The 23974-nt window shown below is 41.7% G+C and overlaps 1 protein-coding gene across 5 annotated transcripts in view; it reads left to right on the forward strand.

Moving 5' to 3' along the window:
* The first annotated feature begins 10543 nt into the window (after nt 1–10543).
* The window catches only part of KLHL5 (kelch like family member 5), a 90519-nt gene continuing 77088 nt past the window's right edge, over nt 10544–23974 (forward strand). The window contains exons 1-2 of one of the 5 annotated variants that reach the window (XM_066385079.1): nt 10743–10876; nt 23840–23937. In XM_066385079.1, coding sequence (XP_066241176.1) covers nt 23880–23937 — 58 coding nt within the window. In that variant the 5' untranslated portion in view covers nt 10743–10876; nt 23840–23879. Of the gene's footprint in view, nt 10877–23839; nt 23938–23974 lie in introns of those variants that run through there. The other 4 variants (XM_066385083.1, XM_066385077.1, XM_066385081.1 and 1 more) reach the window with 4 other exon arrangements.

The raw sequence follows: 23974 nt of genomic DNA on the forward strand, positions 1-23974 counted from the left end.
TCTCTGTCTCTCCTCTCTCTCTCTGTCTCTCTCCTCTCTAAAAAAAAAAAAAAAAAAAAAAAAAAAAAAAAAAAAAAAAAAAAAAAAAAAAAAAATTGAAAAAAAAATGATAGAAAAGGCAAAACTATAGGGTTTTAAAAACACATTGTCAGTGGTTACCAGAGGCTGGAGGTAGAGGGAGAGGTTGACTACAAAAGAGATAAGGGAACTTTTAGGATGATGAAAAAGTTCTATACTGTGATGAAGGTGGTGGTTATACAACTGTAAGCATTAGTCAAAACTCTAGAACTGTCCATTAAAAAGAACTGATTTTATTATAGGTAAATTATAACTCAATAAACATAATTCTCCCTCCTTCCCTCTCATTTTCTCTCCCTACTCACCCCTCCCCTCCAGCCCTCAGGCTTTTTTTGCGGTTTAGAAATGGAGATGATGATTATTATTATTATTATTTGTATTTTTCTGAAGTTGGAAACAGGGAGGCAGTCAGACAGACTCCCGCATGCGCCCGACCGGGATCCACCCGGCATACCCACCAGGGGGCGATGCTCTGCCCATCTTGGGGAGTCGATCTGTCGCAATCAGAGCCATTCTAGCGCCTGAGGCTGAGGCCACAGAGCCATCCTCAGCGCCCAGGCCAACTTTGCTCCAATGGAGCCTTGGCTGCGGGAGGGGAAGAGAGAGACAGAGAGGAAGGAGAGGGGGAGAGGTGGAGAAGCAGATGAGCACCTCTCCTGTGTGCCCTGGCCGGGAATCGAACCCAGTACTCTTGCACGCCAGGCCGACGGTCTACCACTGAGCCAATCGGCCAGGGCCTAGAAATGGAGATTATTAAGAAAGGGGCTGGGATGTTGTTTCTGAGGCTGGGAGTGGGGACCAGAGAATCCCCAAGGGAGCGGGGTTCAGGCCAGCAGGAGACTGCGGCATTGCCTCCGCTTGCCTGCAGTGGCTATGGTGAGGTTGTTGCAAAGAAACCCAGAGTGTGAGGGCTCATGGGAGGTCACCCCTTTAGCAGCCAGGTCAGTCAGGCCAACCCAGGAAGCACAGCCAGCCCCTCAGCGAACCAGGAAAGATGGTCAGCCCAGCTCAGACCACAGGCTGCGGGTTCACCGAGCTGCCTTCTCTTTGTTCATCCTCGCTCTGGGGAACGTCTGGTTTGATATGCCACCCCGGTCTTCAGAATGCTCCCTGGGCAGAGTTCACCTGAGGCCCCTGCACACGGGCCTTCTCCTTCGCAGTACTGTCCCCGCCTCAATCACCTGCAGAAAGAAGCACAGAGTCTACCAGAGTCTACTTCCCTCTACAAAACCGGCGGCATGGAGATAGCAGCTTATGCAGAAAGAACCCATTGGTAGTATAACACTTAAAGGGAATAAGAGGCAGGCTTGTCTGCCCAGCCAGTATGCTCTGATACTGGGGGAAGGGTGTACGGGGGTTAGAAAACTAAACCACTCCAGAATAGATTCCTAGGACCACGGTAATATTTCAGCCTCTGGAAACCAAGTTTCTGACAACTAATTTGACATTGAAATGCATTATCAAGTTATTTCCATGTATAAGGAGACAGAAAAACACAATCAAAACATTCTTTATGATACTGGAATATAACAACTGGACTCTAAGAGATCCAGTAGAATCAGTTGCCCAGAGTCTGAAAGTATGCAGTGCGATAGCGCCAGTCTCAGATGGAAAGAACCGGAGGCAACAAGAGGGCGTTTCAATATCAAACAATGAAAGCATTCCATTCTCTTCCTCTCCATCCCAAGATCAAGCAATAGTATTCCTTAGATTTAGAAGAGCTGTCTTGTTGCAGCCCATTTTTATCTGAGACTGGACCTATTGGTCTTAATACTTTCACACTCTAGGCCAGTGTTTTTCAACCAGTGTGCCACGGCACACTAGTGTGCCGTGAGACATGGTCAGGTGTGCCGTGGGGAAATTAAACATGGGTCCCCAAACTACAGCCCGCTTATGTACAATGAGAAACTGGCTCCTGTGTTGGATGATGTTGTGAGCATAGTGAACTTTGTGAAGACGCGACCTTTGAGATGTCGCTTATTTGCATTTTTGTGTAAAGAAATGGGAGCGGAACATAAAATCTTATTGCTCCACACGGAGGTCCGGTGGCTGTCGCGCGGCAAAGTGCTGGCCCGTGTGTATGAGTTGCAAGAGGAACTTAAAGTTATTAATTAAATTAAATTAAATACTTTAATTTCTGACAAACGAGAGGTCCGATTACTCAAAGCTGCTTGTAAGTAATGAGTGGTGTGCAAAGCTGGCATACCTGGCTGATATATTTCATTATCTGAATGAACTGAACACATGGATGCAAGGCCGAAATGAAAACCTGCTTACAAGCACTGATAAAATGAACGGATTCCGTTTAAAGGTGCAGCTCTGGCAACAACATGTGCTGCGTGGCAACCTTGAGATGTTCCCACTCACCGAGAAACAGCATGATGGCAACACTGCTGCAATGTGCTAGGTGATTGGCAGACATTTGAAAACTCTTGAGAAGACGTTGTCATTTTATTTCTCTTCAGCCTTCACAGAATGCCTTGACTAGGTTAGGGACCCATATTGCTCAGTATCCGTTGCTGGAAAGGACATGACTTTAAAGGAGCAAGAGGAACTCATTGAACTGAAACAAGATTGTGGTTTAAAGCTAAAGTTTGCTGATCTTCTTTTGGACAGTTTTTGGTTATCTGTTGCCAAGGAATTCCCCATTCTGGCCAACAAAGCTATTTTGACATTGCTCCCGTTTTCAACCACGTATCTATGTGAGCTGAGCTTCTCAAGCTTGACTGCAATAAAAACTAAAAACAGAGAGAGACTGAGAACTGTTAAGGAAGAGCTTCGTGTGTGTCCTTCTACCATTCCTGCCAGGATATCCCTTTTGTGTTCATCGAAACAGGCCCAGGTTTCACACTAAGTGAGTATAAATACATTTAGAAACTATATTATTAACTATATGTATAATATGTACTGTGTTAGAGTGTCGTTTTGGTAGGTGGTGTGCCCCAGGATTTTGTAAATGTAAAAAATGTGCCTCAGCTCAAAAAAGGTTGAAAAATCACTGCTCTAGGCAATTGATTTTACTCTATTTCCTAAAGAATCAAAGGTTGTTATATGCTAGCAGCATGAAGAATGTTTCAACTGGGCTTTTTTTGGGGGGGGGGGTCTTTTTATACATGTAATCTGTAAATAACATTGTTTCTTGATTTCCTTGGGAATAGAAAGGAGTAGAATGAAATACTTGTTTTCTTTCCTCTTTGTATGGCTTGGACTGGTGACTCTGTCACTGTCTTCAGAATGTGTATAGTACGTGCCACCTTCAATTCACCCACTGTTTATCCATCTCAGGTCAGCTGTTTGCTACTCAGCCAGAATCTTTGCTCAATAATTCTGTGCTAAGTCACTGAATATAGCATGCAAGTGCAAACACAGAGGGATGTGTGCTTTTAAAAGATGAACCAAATGGAGGAAGAAGAAACATAATGACTGATAAGAACTCTTCAGTTTTGCCTGACCAGGTGGTGGCACAGTGTATAGAGCATCGGACTGGGATGCGGAGGACCCAGGTTCGAGACTCCGAGGTCGCCAGCTTGAGCGTGGGTTCATCTGGTTTGAGCAAAGCTCACCAGCTTGGACCCAAGGTCGCTGGCTCAAGCAAGGGGTTACTCAGTCTGCTGAAGGCCCACAGTCAAGGCATAAAAGAGAAAGCAATCAATGAACAACAACTAAAGTGTTGCAACGAAAAACTGATGATTGATGCTTCTCATCTCTCTCCGTTCCTGTCTGTCTGTCCCTATCTATCCCTCTCTCTGACTCTCTCTCTGTGTCTCTGTAAATAAATAAATAAATAAATAAATAACTCTTCAGTTTATATATTTGTCTGATTCATCTCTGTTCATTCTCTTCCCCATAACAAGTAACACCATGTCATCTATGCTGTAGGACTCTTCATAAAACTTGGTGTTGCTGAATGAATATTCTATAAGCAAACTACCAGCACAGCGACAGACCTAAATGCTTAACTTTGCAGAGTGATAATACACATTCTCTGAGAATGTTAAAATGAAAGCCAGACTGAGTGGTTCCTGTCCGTTAGACAGTAAATCAGGAAGTCACGTGTCAAACATGAAGACATATCCTGGAACATTTTTTTTAACTCATAAAAAATAAATATCGGTAAGTAGTCTTGTAATTTTTATCTTCCAAAAGCAAAACAAGCACACTGAGATGCTGAAATAATTTTTTTAAATGCATGGAAATAAATAGAAGTACTTTGTGTTCATCCATTACCTTGTAAATTTATGGAATCCTAAATTAAGGACTGTCTAAAGTTTCATGAAACTGGTAGTATAACACTATAAATTAGAGGCAAGTTCCTGTTTGTAAATGTTATAATGCTTTGGGGGGGGGAATGGCCCCCATACTATAATAGTTATTTCTCAAGGCTTAATAGGTGAAGCGTGTTTTTTCTTTCTTTCTTTTATGAGTGCCTGATGTTATAGACCTCTCAGCTAGTCAGAGAAATAGACACATTAGCCAATGTCCAAGCCCATCAAGCACCTGCTACAACACAGGGATGTGCAGGGTATTATGGGAACCGAGGGGAGGAACATGATCAGCCTGGAATGTTCAGAATGAAGACTGCCAGAGGAAGTGACCCTCGAGTTGAGTCTTGAGGGATTTATACAAGCACCGATTGGAAAGGCAAGGCACTCCAGACGGAGGAAACTTACTTCAAGGTATAATTATGAGAGAAATTACATGTTATAGACACTGCAAATCGTCCTTAGAGAAGTAGAGGGGTTCAACTAGAAAGAATCTTACAACCATGTTAAGATGTTTGAACTTGACCTTGAAGGCAACAGAGTCACTAAAGTGTATTCTACTGGGTCCGGGGGAATGAATAGTATTAGGTTTGTGTTTTAGAAAGGTTAGGGAGACTGGCAGGAAGTGTTTAAATTTGTTTCACCGAAACCTTTCTTCTCAGTCAGAAAGTGTGGTCTGATTACAGGAGGCCTCCTAATGAGCAGGTGGATAGAAACAGCTGCAGGAGAGAACACACACACCTTCCCCATGGCCCAACACTGTGTAGAGCACTTTTTCTTTCTTTTTTTTTTTTTTTTTTTTTTTGGTAAAACGTTGTCTTTATTTGTCACTTATTTACCTTATCTTAGTTATACCATTTTGGTATCCATAGTGACAGTCCCCTAAAAACTGGGGTCAGCCCCCACAAACTGGTAATCATTAACCACAGAGCAAGAGCCCATGCAGCACAGGGCCCTACTAAAAGATTATGGGCTTTAGGGGATGCTGTGGGGCTCTGCACAGGAGACCCAGGCCCTCCAACTCACAGCCTGGAACTCTGAGAACTGCTACACTGTCTCTCTGAAGCTACAGCAGTCCCATTGGTGGGACCAAGCCGACCATGTGTAGGGAGAGCCATCAGGTCTCTGCTCAGGATTGGGTCTGGCAAGGCCATGTGTGATATAGTGGTAAGCCCTGGACTGTGAGTGGATAGACCTGCTGGGCCCATCCTGATTCTGCTGCTGACTTTCTGGGTGGCTCTTGGCAAGTCATTTTCTGTCCCTCAGTCTGTCTGCTTCCTGGTTAGCACTGCTAGTGAAGTCTCCTAAGAGCACCTCTTGATTCAGACAGGTGCCAAGTTTGCCACCTCTACTGAGTCGTGACCATGGCTCTGTGCTTTGAGGGTCATCGTGTGCCTGCTGCTGGTGGGCCACCTCTCTCCACAGAGCAGCACTTGCCTCTGCTGCTCCCTTCTTAGAACTGGGGTGTCCTCCAGCAAAGTCCCCTCAGGCTGACAGTGCCTGACTCGGCTGTCCCTGCTCCCAAGCCCTGCCAGGCACTTGTCCCCTGAGAGGGGCTTCCTTAAAGGCCTTAAAAAAGATTTCAATTCCTAAGATCTAGGTCACCTGTAATTGTGAACAGAATTTATTTTAGACACAATTGTGGGTCTTTTCCTATCATAGGGTAGTTCTTACATAGATGCTCTAGGGCCAGAAAGGAGTGACCTGGGAGGGGGTTTGTAACGACCTTTCCTCCATTTGTAAAGAGAGTCCCACTTGAAGAAGGGGCATTATGTCAGTCCCCAAGTCCTGCGGCTGGACTGGGACTGTGCCAGAACAAAGACTTGGACAGAAGTACAAATGAGGCTTTTAGTGTTGGTTATGATTGGCTCAAGCTTGATGGCTCCCATGAGAAAGACAGAAAAGTGACCCTACCATGTGGAGCAAGAAAAGGAGCCAAGAGGTAAGGAATCTAGGCAGGCCCCCTGCAAATCTACACCTGCCCTTTGCAGGTGGAAGATTTCTTTCCTGGAGGAATGAAAGCTATGGAAGAATAGCTGAACAAATGAATGGAGTTATGGTGGCTACTTATATTTTCCATAATATCATTTCTAATCTCCTTTACCTTTTAGTGAAGTTCATTTTTAAAATTCTAGATTGGCTTGGCTGTGGTTAAAAAAAAAAGAAAGCTAGGGAACTTTTTTTTTTAAACCAAGTTAAAGGGGGGAATAAGTTACCCTGAGTATCCAGAAGAAAACAGTGAGAATCTGAGGTGAACTTCAAGGAGACAAAGTTTGGGTTGGATTTATGTGGCCCATCTGAAAATGATCCTTTCAGGGGTATGGTATGCTCATATCTTTTAAAGCTCTGCATTTTAGCCCTGCCTGGTTGGTTCAGTGGCTAGAGCGTCAGCCCAGCATGTGGACATCCTAGGTTTGATCCCTGGTCAGGGCACACAGGAGAAACGGCCATCTGCTTCTCTTCTCCTCCTTCTCCCCCTTCTCTCCCTCTTCCTCTCCCACTGCCAGTGGCTGGATTAGTCCGAGTGTCAGCTTGGGCACTGAGGATAGTTCGGTTGATTTGAGCATCAGCCCCAGATGGGGGCTGTGGGTGGATCTTGGTCAGGGCTTATGCAGGACTGTGTCTCTCTATCTCCCCTCCTCTCACTTAAGAAAAAAAAAAAAAAAAAAAAACCTCTGTGTTTTAATAGGAGACTGTTTTGTGTCAAAACATGGATAGCAGCAGTACTATGAAAAGTAACCCTAAATCCTCTATAACAGTGATTTTCAACACTGTTTTTTCTCGTGGCACACATAAACTAATTACAAAGGGAGAAGAGGTCAGTGCCCCTGACTAAATACAACTGGTTTCATCTCATGGTACAAATAATCTATTTTAGTTACTAAGGGAGAAGAGGTCAGTGACTTTCTTTTTCCTTAGTAATTAGCTTATATGTGCCATGAGGAAAGAAAAATTAAAAAGGTTGAATATTTCTGCTCTAAAAGAGATCCCATTTTGGGATCCACATTTTGACCATAGATACTGTACATCAGGGGTCCCCAAACTACGGCCCACGGGCCGCATGCGGCCCCCTGAGGCCATTTATCCGGCCCCCGCCGCACTTCCGGAAGGGGCACCTCTTTCATTGGTGGTCAGTGAGAGGAGCACATTGACCATCTCATTAGCCAAAAGCAGGCCCATAGTTCCCATTGAAATACTGATCAGTTTATTGACTTAAATTTACTTGTTCTTTATTTTAAATATTGTATTTGTTCCCATTTTGTTTTTTTACTTTAAAATAAGATATGTGCAGTGTGCATAGGGATTTGTTCATAGGTTGTTTTTTTTTTTATAGTCCGGCCCTCCAACGGTCTGAGGGACAGTGAACTGGCCCCCTGTGTAAAAAGTTTGGGGACCCCTGCTGTACATAATGGTATTTGAGCCTTTAATCTTCCCCATCCACACTACTGGTAATCAGAGCAGAAATTGTAAAGCTAAACCATCTCTTTATTAAGGGCATCTGCACATAAGGATTAAGTTCTGTTTGCTACTTGTCAGTACTACCCTTCAACCAGCTGAAAACATTGTTAACCTCACCTTCATGATTATTATCCACTAAAATCATCTGAGCATTCATAAAGGACATTATATTAGGACAACCTATCAAGTTATCAGTAAACAAATTTTAGGTTCACTTATTCAAATTCTGATGACTGCTGTAATCAGGAAAAAATATTAAGACTTTGACAGTATTTCTTGATCCATCATTACTCCCCAATACTATGGATCCATTTATGGGCCAACTTATAAGATAGCAAAAATTCTTAGCTATGAATGCTTCTTCAATATGTTGCCAGAATAAGAGATTAAAAACAACCATTTCAAATTCTAATTTTAAAAAGAAGTTGTATTTTAAGTCTTATTCCTATGTCTAAGTCATATGACTCAGTTATAAGATAAGTTGTATGAAAGCCCTTTGGCCATTACAAAAAGGAACACAAGCTATCTTTCCTATGTGAAGTCATTCATTCATTCAAAAAACATTTGTTGAGTACCTACTACTTATCGGCAGACACAATAAGTAATAGATACTGGAGATGTAACAGTGAACTTTAAATAGACAAGTTTATGTTCTCATGAAGCTTATATTCAGTGGGACTAGAGAGATTAGATATATGTTAGGAAGTGCTCAGTGCTGAGAAAAGGGGCGGGGGCTGTTGCGGGTTTACACAGGATAGTCGGGAAAGGTGATATGAAGGAAAGGGGAAACTGTGTGTGAATAGCCAAGAGTCCTCCAGACAGAGGGCATGCCAGAGCTTGACTGGCAAGTGCTTTGTGTTTTGGCAGAAGAAGAAGAAGTCCAGTGCGGGGAACAGCCTGAAAGCAAGCCAGGTAGGAGGTGAGGACAGCAGCAGGGGGCCAGATCACAAGGGATGCTTAATTTGATTTGCTTTTATAGGTTTGGTGGAGCAACTAAACTGTAAACATCCATTAATAAATCAAAGAAAATAAATTTTAGGACAGTACAAACAATATATTTAAGGTAAAAAAAAAAAGAGAATGGGTGTATGGGAAATTCTATTTTTAAAATTAGAATTCATTTTTTACAATTGTAATTTGATTTGACTGCAATCTTTTTCTAGTCTTTCTCACTATATACCCAAAGGAAAAAGACAATTACAATTCCAGAACTGAACAACAAATGAAAGGGGGGAAAAACTATGAGAAGAATGTTTTTACTGTTTATGTACATACACAAATGTTAGCAATAAAAAGTCAAAGGAGGGCTGAAAAGTAGTACCAAATTCCAAAAATTTAGGCTATGGACTTAGATAATTGTCTTTTTTGCTTATAGACAATGCTCCTAAAATAATTTTTATCTATGCATGTAGGGGATTGCAAAGGAGTTGGGGTGTCTCTCTATGTGGCTCTGATTAAAATAAATAAATAAATAAATAAAGGTATCCTGTGCTCCTGTGGAGCCCTCAGTGGTAGATTTTGTGATGTGTCTCTTTCCTGATTGTGACAGTTTTAAATCAGCCCTTCCGCTTTTCTTTGAACTAGTTCAATGCTTTATTGTTTTACATTATGTTGCTTTTTCTAACCACTTCCCCAAGGGGTGGTGTGCAAAAACAGATCCCTAAATAAATCTCCCTTAGGTCGCTGCCACAATTTGGCTGTTATCCTGACAGTGACTTGATCCATCTGTCTTCTGGACGACTTGTTTGCATTGGATTTTCATTATAAAGACACACTGAAAATGTCCTGAGCAAAATGTCATTGGGTGGGGGGTGAGGGGAAATGACATTTAACCCTGGTGGACAGCATACAGCTAGCCCAAACACTGAATCTGCAAATAATAAACATATGCATTACTTGGAGACCAAAAGCAGGTGGACATTTCATTGACACATACATCACTCTGAGACAAACTAAGAAACCCCTGTCCTCTCTTACCCACCATGAGCTTCATGGGGAAAGGGGCCCTAGCTGTTTTGCTCAAGTCTGATTATGATTTAAAATATGTAAAATGATTTAGATTTGTGCTTAGCATACAGGCGCTGGGTGAATTAGTAATTGTTCTCAGCACCTAATATACCATATAGTAGGAGTTTTTAATATACTTTGGCTAGAGGAATAATAAATAAGGAATCTACTTTTGTCGAATTCCTATTAGACCATCACCAGAAAATGATGATTATAGACAGTGTTGAGATTCCTAATTGCTATGGCACAAACCCATACCTGGAGAATAATGATGAACAGATTGTTACAAGGAGAAGGGGTGCAGGGACTGAAAACGAGAGGCGACTCTGGGTGAGTTTTCCCAAAGCTCCAGGACAATACAATCCTGTCTACCAGAACAGTGACCCACAGGCCCGCTGTCTGGCCGCCTTCCGGCCCTGCCGAGCGACCTCTTCCTAAAGTTCAACCCCCAAGAATTCCCCATTCCCAGTTTCAAGGGGCGGGGAACAACCGGAATCTTTGTCAGGATCTCCACGCCCCGCCCCCTCCTCAGAACTCCGCCCAGACTGACGTCCCCCTCCCCCCACAAGCTCCCAAACCTCAGCCCGCGCTCCTTCAGATTCCCCTTCCTTTCCCAGGTCCCCACCGTCGGCGCGCGCCGCGCTGGGGGGAAGCGAAACCGCCAGCCCGGAGGCGGCGGCAGCCCGGGCACGCGGCCCGGCGAGGAGGGGGCGGAGCCTGGCGGGAGGGGGCGGGGCGGAGCCTGGCGGGAGGGGGCGGGGCGGGCAGCCGCAGGCGCCGCGCGGGGACCGACCCGGAGCCGGCCCCGACCCCGACCCACTCGCCGCCTGTCCCCTCCGGGTGACTGAAGAGTTGGTACGCCGGACCCGGTGCACCTTGACGGAGGGGGAGTGGCCCGTCCCGGGCCGGCCGGCGCCGGGGGTGAGGCTGCCAGGAAGAGGTTGGGGGCGCCCGAGGGGCCGAGCATCCCTCTCCTGCACCCGCCGGCCCCTGCCCCCGGCCGGTCCCCCTCCTCGTGCCCAGGCTCCTCGCCCCGCGGTGACCCACGGCCGCCTCGGGAGCCCGACAAGGTAAGTGCAACTTCCCCCTCAGTGTCCGGGAGGGGGCCGCGGCGGAGCGGCCGCCCCATGGGCCCACTCCCCGCCCCCACGCGACCCCCTCCCGGGTCCCCGGCCGCCCGAGTTCCCCTGGGTTCTCTGGGAGGCGGCTTCACGACATCTCTGCCCCAAGGGGTGGGCCCGACGGGGACCCCCCCAAACCGCGTCCGGGACTCGAACCGGGAGCGGACCTCCCTGCCGCGCATCCCAGAGCCCTGGAGCAGCGTCTGGGCCGCCCCGGACTTGTGCAAAGTTCTGGACGCGGCGTTGGTGACGGGCCTGCTGAGGCGTGGGCTGCTGTCCAGATCATTTGCTCTTTTCCGTACTGTTCTCCTAATAAAACAAGCTGGAAACCATTCCAGATTTTTTATTCCCATTGTTACCCACAGACTATCACCATCTAAGTTTTGATTTTAAGTGCAGACTATCACACTCTGCACCCCAGAGTGTGCAGAATCAAAAAGGGAGACTTTATTTCCATAAAAACGGTTGTGCGTCGTTGAAACTTTTTCTTTTAAGTATTTCAGTGCCTACCTCGGAATCAAAAGCTAAGCAGGTTTGCTCTGTCAAAGAGTTAAGCATTACTGCCATTTTTATTATTGTCCTGTTTGATTTTAAAAAATATATTTGAATGGTTGATACAGTCACAAAATTCAGAAGGTACAAAAGTGATAATATATACAAACTCTCTCCCAGCCACCCATGCACTCCAGCCAACCATATTACCACCTTTCATATGCATCCTTCTTTATGTATATGTAAGTACACTTTTAAAAATGAAACTGTTATACATTATTAAAGTGCTTTGCAGTTACTGGTGCCAAGTAAATGGTCGTCACTCTCCTGTTTAGAAAACAGTTTAATAAGTCTTTTTGGTTATTAGACTACTGAAAAACAATAATGACTTTTTTCTGTTTTTTAGCATTTGTGAATATAACTATATTGTGAATGTGTATGTTCTTTTGGCTTGCCATAGCTATGTGAATACCTTTTTACAAAGTTGAGTAGTACACTGTTTTGGGGTAATGGGGCGGGTAGGTAGAAATCAACATGAAATTGTAAGAAGATAGGTCTCTTAATATATACAATACATAGGTACCAAAAGTGATTTGAAGCAACTTAGTGTCCATGTAGTACTACAGGGTGAAACAAGTCCATGTAGTACCATAGGGTAAAACAAAACTAAGTGAGAAAATTAAGGCAGAGCAGGAAAAAAAAAACAAAACGTTATGGGAAAAGATAATACTAAGTGTGTACTACAAGATCATATGATGCAGTTGAGAACATCTTTAAACTATCCCTACAGAAAATAATGAATTTTGGACAACAGTGATGTCCAAAGAGTAAAAATGTTTACTCTTTTAAAGGAGAATATATTTTGTAACCTTTAACATATTTATTTGACTACGGAACACTAATTAAGAATCACTGAACCTGTAGAAATGGATGGATTGCCTATTCTTCAGGAATTTCTTCTTGAGGATTTCCTACAGCAGAGGATTGATAGGAATTGGAAGCAAAGAATTTGAGTTTATCCAATTTGGTAAGAACCAAAGTGAAGATAATCTAAAAGTCAGAATTTAATATACTATATATTAAAGACAAAGTCTACTTTTCCCCTGAATTCTTTCAGAATTCTTCATTGTTTTGCAAGTTGCCTATTAGACCAACTGACCTCTAGGACTTCCTTCAGTGCTTCAGGGGTACTTGGGGTCTTGAATTAGACTAGGTTTAGGCAAATTTCCTTGAAGAATGACTTCAATTATTCCTAGATATAAATATGATTAACACATTATTTTCATCACAAATATGATTGATACCATTAATTTACTATCAGATCCTAGAATTCTGGCATGGTAAGAGACTTTAGAAATCATGGTACATAGTGGAAAGAAATTTGGAGCCACAAAATCTGGGATTCTGCCACAATGTGCCAGGTTTTTTCTAGCAAATTTATGAACCACACTGAGTCTGTTTTTCTGTTTATAAGATTAGAATGATGAAGGAATGATTCGAATCAATTCTTTCAATAGATACTGAGAGTGGAATAGATGCTGGGTAGTAGAACAACAGTTTTAAGGGTTGGAATACAACATGGTGGCAGAGTAGGTAGATGTTAAACTCACCTCCTCCCAGGACCAAACAACTACAGGGGTCCCCAAACTTTTTACACAGGGGTCCAGCCAGTTCACTGCCCCTCAGACCGTTGGAGGGCCGCCACATACAGTTCTCCTCTCTCTGACCACCAATGAAAGAGGTGCCTCTTCCGGAAGTGCAGTGGGCCGGATAAATGGCTTCAGGGGGCCACATGCAGCCCGCGGGCTGTAGTTTGGAGACGCCTGAACTAAAATGTTGAGCAGTCAGCCTGAATAACCAAGTGAAGACTAGCTGAAGAGAAGTCTTATAACCAACGATTTATAGAAGAAGCCATATCGAGACTGGAAGGAAGGGTGGAAACACAAAAAGCTGGCCACACTCCCATGGGCGGCTGAGATGCCAGAGGGATATCCCAGCTGCAAAGTCTCCCCCTGAGGAGAGTAAGGTCTCACCCTCACACCAGGCTCCTTAGCCCAGGGCACCACAAAGGTGTATGAGCACCCAGTGGATGGTAGCTAGACTTGGAACACCCTGGGATATTTGCTGAGTAACTTCAGACCCAGTACTAGCACCAAGTTTGAACTTGTTGAGAGCTGGTGAATACCAGTCGCCTTTATCTGGTGATTCACTAAGAACATACTCATGCAACGCAAGTACCACCAGAAGCTCTTTCAGTAACTAAGCCTAGTGGGCAGCTGGCAGGTGGAGGCAGGCAGAGGCTGATTGAGGGATTCCATGAGACTTTTGCTACCTGACCCTGTGCCCAACGCTGGTAAGAGACAACTTGGTTAACAAAAAAAAAAAAAAAAAAAAAGACAACTTGGTGCACAGCTTAATCCTTCCTGTGCACACCAGGCCCAGAGGAGGCAGCCACAAACTGTGGATTGCTCTATAGCTCCTATCAGGGGCCAGGGTGGGCCAGTCACAGGCAGCATCTGATATTGGCCTGCACCAGAGTCTCTTCCAAGAGGCCCCAGAACTACTAGACCCAGTAGCCAGCTTCAGACAACAGCAGAGCAGGATCCAATTAGCTTCACAAGTGGCATATTTAAAGGAAAATCTCGGCAGGGTCCGGACCAGGTGTCCCCAAACTACAGCCCACGGGCCGCATGCGGCCCCCTGAGGCCATTTATCTGGCCCCTGCCGTACTTCCAGAAGGGGCACCTCTTTCATTGGTGGTCAGTGAAAGGAGCACTGTATGTGGCGGCCCTTCAACGGTCTGAGGGACAGTGAACTGGCCCCCTGTGTAAAAAGTTTGGGGACCCCTGGTCTAGACCATGCTGAGGTGAATTTTGCTCTGCATAGTCATCACCTGCACAGCAGCTCATACACTGTGGTTGAAATTGATCCTCACCATCAACCAGCCTGAGGGTTGACCCCATGCACAAATGGACCAATAGCAATCAAAACTCAATTACAACAGGAGGGTCTACATAACCTATACAGGGTCATTCCTGGAGAACCCAGATAAAGTGATCAAAGAGACTATGTCATGGGTCCCACAAGACACTTATTACGTAAGGCCACCCTACCAAGACTAGTAGTCATAGCAGATATACCTAATACTTAGAAACAAACACAAAAAGGCAACCATAATGATGAGACAAAGAAACATTCCCTGAATGAAAGGACAGGAGAAATTTCTAGAAAAAGAGCTAAATGAAATGGAGGCAAGCAATTTACCAGATACAGTTCAAAAGAATGGTTAAAAAAGATGCTGAAGAGGCCCTGGCCGGTTGGCTTAGCGGTAGAGCGTCGGCCCGGCGTGCAGGAGTCCCAGGGTTCGATTCCCGGCCAGGGCACACAGGAGAGGCACCCATTTGCTTCTCCACCCCTCCCCCTATCCTTCCTCTCTGTCTCTCTCTTCCCCTCCTGCAGCGAGGCTCCATTGGAGCAAAGATGGCCCGGGCGCTGGGGATGGCTCTGTGGCTAGAGCCATCTGCCTCAGGTGCTAGAATGGCTCTGGACGCAACAGAGCGACGCCCCAGAGGGGCAAAGCATCGCCCCCTGGTGGGCATGCCGGGTGGATCCCGGTCGGGTGCATGCAGGAGTCTGTCTGACTGCCTCCCCGTTTCCAGCTTTGGAAAAATGAAAAAAATGAAAAAAAAAAAAAAGATGCTGAAGGAACTTAGTGAAAATTACAATGAACTTAGTAAGAACTGCAGCAGCATGAACAATGACATAGAAACCATTTTAAAAATTCAGTCAAAATTAAGACTATACTATTGTAAATGAAAAATACACTAGAAGGAACAAATGGTTGGATGAAGCAGAGGATCAAATCACCAGTTGGAAAACAAGGTAGCAGAACATACACCATCAGAGCAGCAAAATGAAAGAAGGATTTTTAAAAATGAGAAGAGTTTAAGGTACCTTTGGGACAACATGAAAGCGTAGCAACATTTGTATCACAGGAGTACTAGAAGAAAAAGAAGGAGAGCAAGGATTGAGAAATTATTTGAAGAAATAATGACTGAAATTTTTCCTAAACTAGTGAAGGAAAAAAACATTCAAGTGCAGAGAGTTCCAAACAGGATGAACCCAAAGAGGCCCACACCAAGACACATCAAAATTAAAATGGCAAAGGTTAAAGACAAAGAGAGAATTCCAAAAGTTGCAAGAGAGAGACAGTTACCTACAAGGGAGCTCCCATAAGACTGTCAGAAGATTTCTCAACAGAAATATTTTAGTTCAGAAAGGTTTAGCATGAAATATTCAAACTGATCAAAAGCAAGGATCTACAACCAACACTACTTTACTCAGGCTATCGTTTAAAATTGAAGGGAAAAAAAGAATTTCCCAGAGAAGAAAAAGCTCAGGGAGTTTGTTACCACCAAGCCAGTATTACAAGAAATGTTAAAGGGCCTGCTTGAAGAAGACGAAGGAGGGGAAAAAAAGAAAGAGGAACATAGTTAAAAGAATAAAATGGCAATAAATATGTACCTATTAATAATCACTTTAAATGTAAATGACTTAACCATTTCAATCAAAAGACACAGGGTAGCTGAATGTGTAAGAAAATAAGACCCATATTTATGCTGTCTACAAGAGACCCACTCCAGAAAAAAGATACACACAGACTGAAATAAAAGGATGGAAAAAAATATTCATGTAAATGGAAGTGAAAAAGCTGAGATAGCAATATTTATATCTGAAAAATATAGACTTTAAAATAAAAGCTGTAGTAAGAGACTAAGAAGGATACTACATAATGATAAAGGGAGCAATCCAACAAGAGTATATACCTTGTAAACATTTATACACCCAACATAGGAACACCTAAATATATAAAGCAAATCTTGATGGACATAAACAGAGAGACTAACAGCAATATAGTCATAGAAGGGGATTTTAACACTGCATTGACATCAATTGGTAGATATTCCCGGCAGAAAATTGACTAGGAAACAGGGACCTTAAATGATACACTAGATTAGGATTTAATTGATGTCTTTAGAATATTTCACCCAAGGCAACAGAATGTACATTCTTTTCAAGTGCACATGGAACACTTTCTAGGATAGACCACTTGTTAGGACACAAAACAAGTTTCAATAAATTTAAGAAGATGGAAATTATATCAAGCATCTTCTCTGACCATAATAATATTAAACTAAGAAATCAGTCACAAGAAAAAAACTGAAAAACACACAAAGACATGGAGGTTAAATAACATATTACTAAACAATGAATGGGTTAACAACAATTCAAAATATATACATGAGAGAAATGAAAATGAGAATACAACAACCCAAAATCTGTGAGACACAGCAAAAGCAGTCCTAAGAGGGAAATTCATAGCATTACAGGTGTACTTCAAGACATATACATACCATAATATCTCACTTATATGTTGAATCTAATGAACAAAGTAAACTGGCAAAATAGAAACAGAGGCATGGATATATGGAACAGACTGACAGCTGGGAGAGGGGCAGGGGCACGGGAGACTGGATGAAAGAAGGTGAAGGGATTAGCCAAAAAACATATATATATAATATAATATAATATAATATAATATAATATAATATAATATACACTATGATGATAGCAAGAGGGAATGGAAGGTGTGTGTGGCAGAGTGTTGTGGAGGTGGGTAAACTGGGAGTAAATGGGAATGAAAAGAGACTTTGCTTAGGGTGGAGGGTACATGATGTGGTGTGCAGATGGTGTTATATTGAGTTTTACACTTGAAACCTATATGGTTTTGGAACCAATGTAACCCCAATAAATTAAATTTAAAAGTAAAATAAATGACACCTCTCGGTTTCAGAAAAAAAACAAATGCTAGCAGAAATTTTTTTAAAAAGAAACAAGAAAATATTCAAATAAAACAATTTAACTTTGCACTTAAAGGAACTAGAAGAATAACAACAAAGTCCAAAGTGAATAGTAGAAAGTAAATACTTAAGATTAGAGCAGAAATAAACAAAATAGAGTCTAAGAATACTACACAAGATCTAAGAACTGGTTTTTTGAAAAAATAAACGAGATTGACAAAGCTTTAACCAGACTCATCAAGAAAAAAAGAGAGCAGACCCAAATAAAATTAGGAATGAAAGAGAAGTAACAACTAACACCAAAGAAATACAAAGGATTAGAAGAAAATATTATGAACAATTATATGCCAACAAATAGAACAATCTGTAAGAAATAAAGGATAAATTTTAGGAACATATAATCTTCTAAAACTGAATCAGGAAAAATCAGAAAACCTGAATAGACTGATTACAGCTAATGAAATTGTAGCAGCAATCAAAAAACTTTGAACAAACAAATGTCCTGGACTGATGGCTTCACAGGGTACTTTTACCAAACAAAGAACTAACACCTATCCTTCTGAAACTTTTCCCAAAAATTCAAGAGAGAAGACTCCCAAGCTCATTTTATGAGACTAGAGTTACCCCATTTCAAAACCAAATAAAGACACTACAAAGAGAGAAAATGATAGGCCTCTGATAAACAGATGCAAAAATCCTCAACAAAATATTAGCAAACCAGCTCTGGCAATACATTAAAAGATCATAGTCTATTATCAAGTGGGATTTATTTCTGAGATGCAAGGTTGGTACAATATTCACAAGTCAGTAAACATGATACACCACATAAACAAAATGAAGGATAAAAATCACATGGTCATATCAATAGATATGAAAAAGCTTTTGATAAAATCCAGCACCCATTTATGATAAAAAGTGTGGAAAGTGAGAATAGAGGGAACATACCTCAATGTAGTAGTAAAGGCCATATATGACAGACACACAGCCAACATCATACTCAAAGGGCAAGAACTAAAAGCATTTCCCCTAACATCAGGATCAGGACAGGGATGTCTGCTTTCACCACTTATTCAATGTAGTACTGGAAGTCCTAGCCACAGCAATCAGAGGAGAAGATATAAAAGGCATCCAGATTGGAAAGGAAGAGGTAAAACTGTCATTATTTGCAGATGACATGATACTGTGTATAGCTGTGATGGCGAACCTTTTATAAAAACCGCCCACTTTTGCAGTGCTGGTCAACCTAGTCCCTCCCACCCACTAGTGGGCAGTAGTGGAGCAACCAAACGGCACCGTGATTGGCCCACCATGAAAGCTGGACTACCCACTAGTGGGCGGGAGGGACCAGGTTGACCAGCTCTGCAAAAGTGGGTGGTTTTTATAAAAAGGTTTGCCATCAAGTGTATAGAGAACCCTAAAGATTCCACCAAAAAACTACTTGAACTGATCGATGAATTCGGTAAAGTAGCAGGATACAAAATTAATATCCAGAAATCAGTTGCATTTCTATATACTAATAATGAACTATCAGAAAGAGAAACTAAGAAAACAATCCTATTTATAATTGCATCAAAAAATAGCTTGGGCCTGACCAGGCGGTGGCACAGTGGACAGAGCGTCAGACTGGGATGCAGAGGACCCAGGTTCGAGACCCCGAGGTCGCCAACTTAAGCGCGGGCTCATCTGGTTTGAGCAAAAGCCCACCAGCTTGAACCCAAGGTCGCTGGCTCGAGCAAGGGGTTGCTTGGTCTGCTGAAGGCCCGCAGTCAAGGCACCTTTGAGAAGGCACTCAGTGAACAACTAAGGTGTTGCAACGCACAATAAAAAGCTAATGATTGATGCTTCTCATCTCTCTCCGTTCCTGTCTGTCTGTCCCTGTCTGTTCCTCTCTCTCACTCTCTGTCTCTGTAAAAATAAATAAATAGCTTGGAATAAATATAACCAAAGATAAAAAAGACCGGTACTTGGAAAATGATAAGACACTGAAGAAAGAAATTGAAGAAGAAACCAATAAATGGAAGCATATACTGTGTTCATGGATAGGAAGAATTAACATCATTAAAATGTCCATACTACCCAAAGCAATCTATAGATTCAACATAATTCCTATGGTGTATTTCACAGAACTAGAATAAATACTCCAAAAATTTAGATGGAACCACAAAAGACCTGGAATGACCACAGCACTCTTGAGAAAGAAAAATGGAGTAAGAAGAATCATGCTACCTGATAATCAAACTATACTACAAGAACATAGTAATCAAAACACGTTACTAGCATAAAAACAGAGCTACGATCAATGGCAGAAAATAGCCCAGAAATAAACCCATGCCTCTATGATCAATTAATATTTGACAAAGGAGTCAAGACATACATAGGGTAATGGGAAAATTGTACAGATTAAGTGCAAAAAATGAAATGGTTACATTCTTACACCATATACAGCAATAAACTCAAAATGGATTAAAGACTTAAATGTTAGACTTGAAACCATAAAAATCCTAGAAGAAAACATAAGCAGAAATTCTCAGCTATTTCTCATAGCAGTATTTTTTATGATATATCTCCTAGGGCAAGGGAAACAAACAAACAAAAAAACAAAACAAATGGAACTATATCGAACTAAAATGTTTTTGCACAGCAGTTGAAACCATCAACAAAATGAAAAGAATTTATGAATGGGAGAACCAATTCATCAATGATACATCTAATAAGGGGTTAGTATCCAAAATTTATAAAAAAAACTCATGCAACTCAAAACCAAAAAAAAAAAAAAATCCAATTAAAAAATGGGCAAAGGACCTGAATAGACACTTCTTCAAAGAGGACATACTGATGGCCAATAAACATGAAAAAGTGCTCAACATCACTAATTATCAGAGAAATACAAATTAAAACCACAATAAGATATCATGTTATACCTGGCAAAAAAGGCTGTCATCAGTAAATCAACAAGTATTGGGGAGGATGTGGAGAAAAGGGAACCCTTATGTACTGTTGGTGAGAATGAAGATCAGTACAGCCACGGTAGAAAGCAGTATGGAGGCTCCTCAAAAAATTAAAAATGGGCTGTCTTATGACCCAGCAATTCTACTTCTGGGACTATATCCAAAGAAACCCAAAACACTAATTCCCAAGAACATACATATGCACCCCTATGTTCATTGCAGCACTGTTTACAATAGCCAAGATTTGGAAGCAGCCCTAGTGCCCATCAGTAGATGAGTGGATAAAAATGTTGTAGTACATTTACACAATGGAATACCAATCAGTTGTAAAAGAGAAGGAAATTTTACCTTTTGCAACAGCATGGATAGACCTGGAGAATATTATATACTAAGTGAAATAAAAGCCAGTCAGAAAAAGACAAATACCATGTGATTTCACTTACATGAGAAATCTAATGAACAAAATAAATTAACAACATGGAAACAGACTCATAGATACAGAAATCAGACTGACAGCCGTCCAAGGGGAGTGGGTTGGGAGGCTGGGTGAGAAAGGTGGAGGTATTAAGGGAAAAAAAACTCATAGACAACAGTATTGTAATTTCCAAAGAGAAAGGGGGATAATTAATTAAATAGAAAGAAAAACAGTTTTAAAGGTGATAATAAATAATGTATTAAAACTCTTTTACTGTCTAAATTTTTTCCTGAGGGCAGCTGGCACGAGTTTGTGGGGCAAGTGTACTTGGTTCCTGAATTTCAGCTAGCACATAGTAAGAATGGAGAGAATGAGGAATTAGTGCAAAAATTCATCCGAATCCCTTCAGTTCTTATGTTTGGATTGAGAGTTTTGGTCATGAAGGACACTTGTATAAGAAAGTATCCTATAAATGATGCAGTGCTATACAAAATGTTACCATTCTGAAGATAACTGAAGGACAGAACTATTCAGTGTCTTCCCTCCATTATGAGAAAGGGGTTTGTTGCTTATATCAGAGGAGGTAAATTATGCTGTGGTAATAAAGGACCCTCACATCTTAGTGGTTTAAAAAAACAGAGGTTTATTTTTCAGTCACAGTACACGTCCAGTTAGAGTCAGCAGGACAGTTCTGTTGTCAGAGTCCCAGGTTATCACAGGCTCCGTCTCAACACTGCTTCCACAGTTGTTCAGCAGGGGAAATTGCACATTGGCTCTTAAAGGCTCCTACCTGGAAGTGACACATGTAATTTCCACTGCCATTTCGTTGGCCAAACAAGTCAAAAAACTACATGACTTCAAGGAGGTGGTCAAATGCGATTCTATCATGTATCCAAAAGGAGAACTGGAATAGTCTGCAGTCTTGATGACCACTTTTACACTAAGCAGGCTTTATGGTCCCATGAGTTAACATAAAATATGAATAAATCAAATCCAGATTATGTTCTTTAAGATTCTAATTAGAAAATAGAAAACAACATTTCTTTGTGTATGTATGTATGTTTAATCACAGAATTATGCTAATGAGAATTATATAGAACATTTATTAATTGGAAATGAAATCTTTTGGAAACTTCACAATTAGATGTACTATTTTGACCAAGTGGATTTCATTCTGTTTGAATTATATGTTTATTCAATAAACATTTGTTCAATGTGATGTGTACAAGGCACTGTGTTAGATTCTATGAGGATAAATAGATGAATGGGAAGTTTACAACCCCAACAGACAATAGCTATAATTAAGTTCTCTCTTTTCCTTTTTCTTTAAAACAAATTTAACAGAATTTTTCAATATGATAAAATCTGTTTAGGTATATACAGTGTGGCCGTAAAGTCATGGTGCACTTTTGACTGGTCACAGGAAAGCAACAAAAGACAATAGAAATGTGAAATCTGCACCAAATAAAAGGAAAACTTTCCCAGTTTCATACCTATTCAGTGCAGTTCGATGTGGACTCACGCACAGATTTTTTTAGGGCTTCTTAGGTAGCTATCCCGTATAGCCTCTACAGACTCCGTCACTTACTGATGGCCTACCAGAACGGGGTTTCTCCACCAAACTGCTGGTTTCCTTCAACTGCTTATCCCACCAAGTAATGTTATTCCTACATGGTGGCACTTTGTTATAAACACGCTGATATTCACGTTGCACTTTGGTCACGGATTTGAATTTAGTGAACCACAGAACACACTGAACTTTCCTCTGTACCGTCCACATCTCAACTGGCATGGCCGTGGGCTGCTCCACTGTGTACATGGTGTTACTTCATCATCTGCGCATGCGCACATGCTGCCACATCATCCTACAGAAACTGGGAGTGTTTTCCTTTTATTTGGTGCAGATTTCACATTTCTATCGTCTTTTGTTGCTTTCCTGTGACCGGTCAAAAGTGCACCATGACTTTATGGACACACTGTATATACACTGTGACACTTTGCCCCTTTTTGGTCTTAGCAATTATTTATTGATAAGTTACAGAATATTACTTAAACTAGCTTAAGAATAAAAAGATGTTTTGTTAGAAGAGGGATATAGCGTTATGTCACAGAGTTTAAGGGCAGGAAGTGCAGCTGAATCTCAGAGGCTACTGTCACCAATACAGAAAGTTGGGAGCTGGGACTGTTTTCCTTCTCCAAGTATATATGATTTCTTGCCAGTGTCTCTCTTCTATATATATATATTTCATTTTTTAATATGTTAACTGGCTTTTTTTTTTCTGTTAAAGGGGTATTTTAACCCAAGATTTCACACACTTAAAAGAAACTAACTACAACATCTAGAACCTTTTTATTCCCTAAGTTCCACATCTTGGTTAATTCTCAAATTAGCCACTATCAGAGTTTGGAAATAATGAAGTTGGCCCTAAAATATCACAGGTTAGGATAATTGGCAACTTTGTGATAGAGAAAGAAGCACGTCTAGTAGTTTAAAATTGAAGAAACTCGTGATGCCAGTTGAAAGTTCTGCTATACAGTCAGCATCAGTTTGCATAGTCTAGTGCAGGGGTAGTCAACCTTTTTATACCTACCGCCCACTTTTGTATCTCTGTTAGTAGTAAAATTTTCTAACCGCCTACCGGTTCTACAGTTATGGTGATTTATAAAGTAGGGAAGTAACTTTACTTTATAAAATTTATAAAGCAGTTACAGCAAGTTAAAGCATATAATAATAATTACTTACCAAGTACTTTATGTTGAATTTTCACTGTTTGGCAGAATAAATCTTTATAAAACAACTTACTATAGTTAAATCTATCTTTTTATTTATACTTTGGTTGCTCCACTACTGCCCACCATGAAAGCTGGAATGCCCACTAGTGGGCAGTAGGGACCAGGTTGACTACCACTGGTCTAGTGGATCAGGCTAATTAGAATAATCAGGGTAAGAAGGTGGAACTGAAGCTGACTTGTAGCAACAACACCCCCCCCCAACCCTGGCAGGCACCATCTCCGTTGTAACCCTTTCATCTGTTCCTTCACCCACTCCCTAGATGCATACAGATTACTGAATTGTCTAAGGCTTAGAAGTCACCTACTTTCCTGTAAACTGTGTGTACTTGTTTCTCTAGCCAGTGTCCTTGCATTCTTTACCTATGCTCTATCTCCTTTCTTCCTGGCTGAAAAATGTTCATAGCTCCACCTCAGCAGATGTTTGAGGAGATGGACTGTGGGAAATGAGTAGGTGTTACCTGGAAGAGGGGATCCCCAGAAAACAAACAATAACAGAGAAAGGTGAGTAAAAGCTACATATGGGGTTAGGTGTATTTGT

This window comes from Saccopteryx leptura, chromosome 5 (assembly GCF_036850995.1).
Source record: "Saccopteryx leptura isolate mSacLep1 chromosome 5, mSacLep1_pri_phased_curated, whole genome shotgun sequence".
Lineage (NCBI taxonomy): Eukaryota > Metazoa > Chordata > Mammalia > Chiroptera > Emballonuridae > Saccopteryx > Saccopteryx leptura.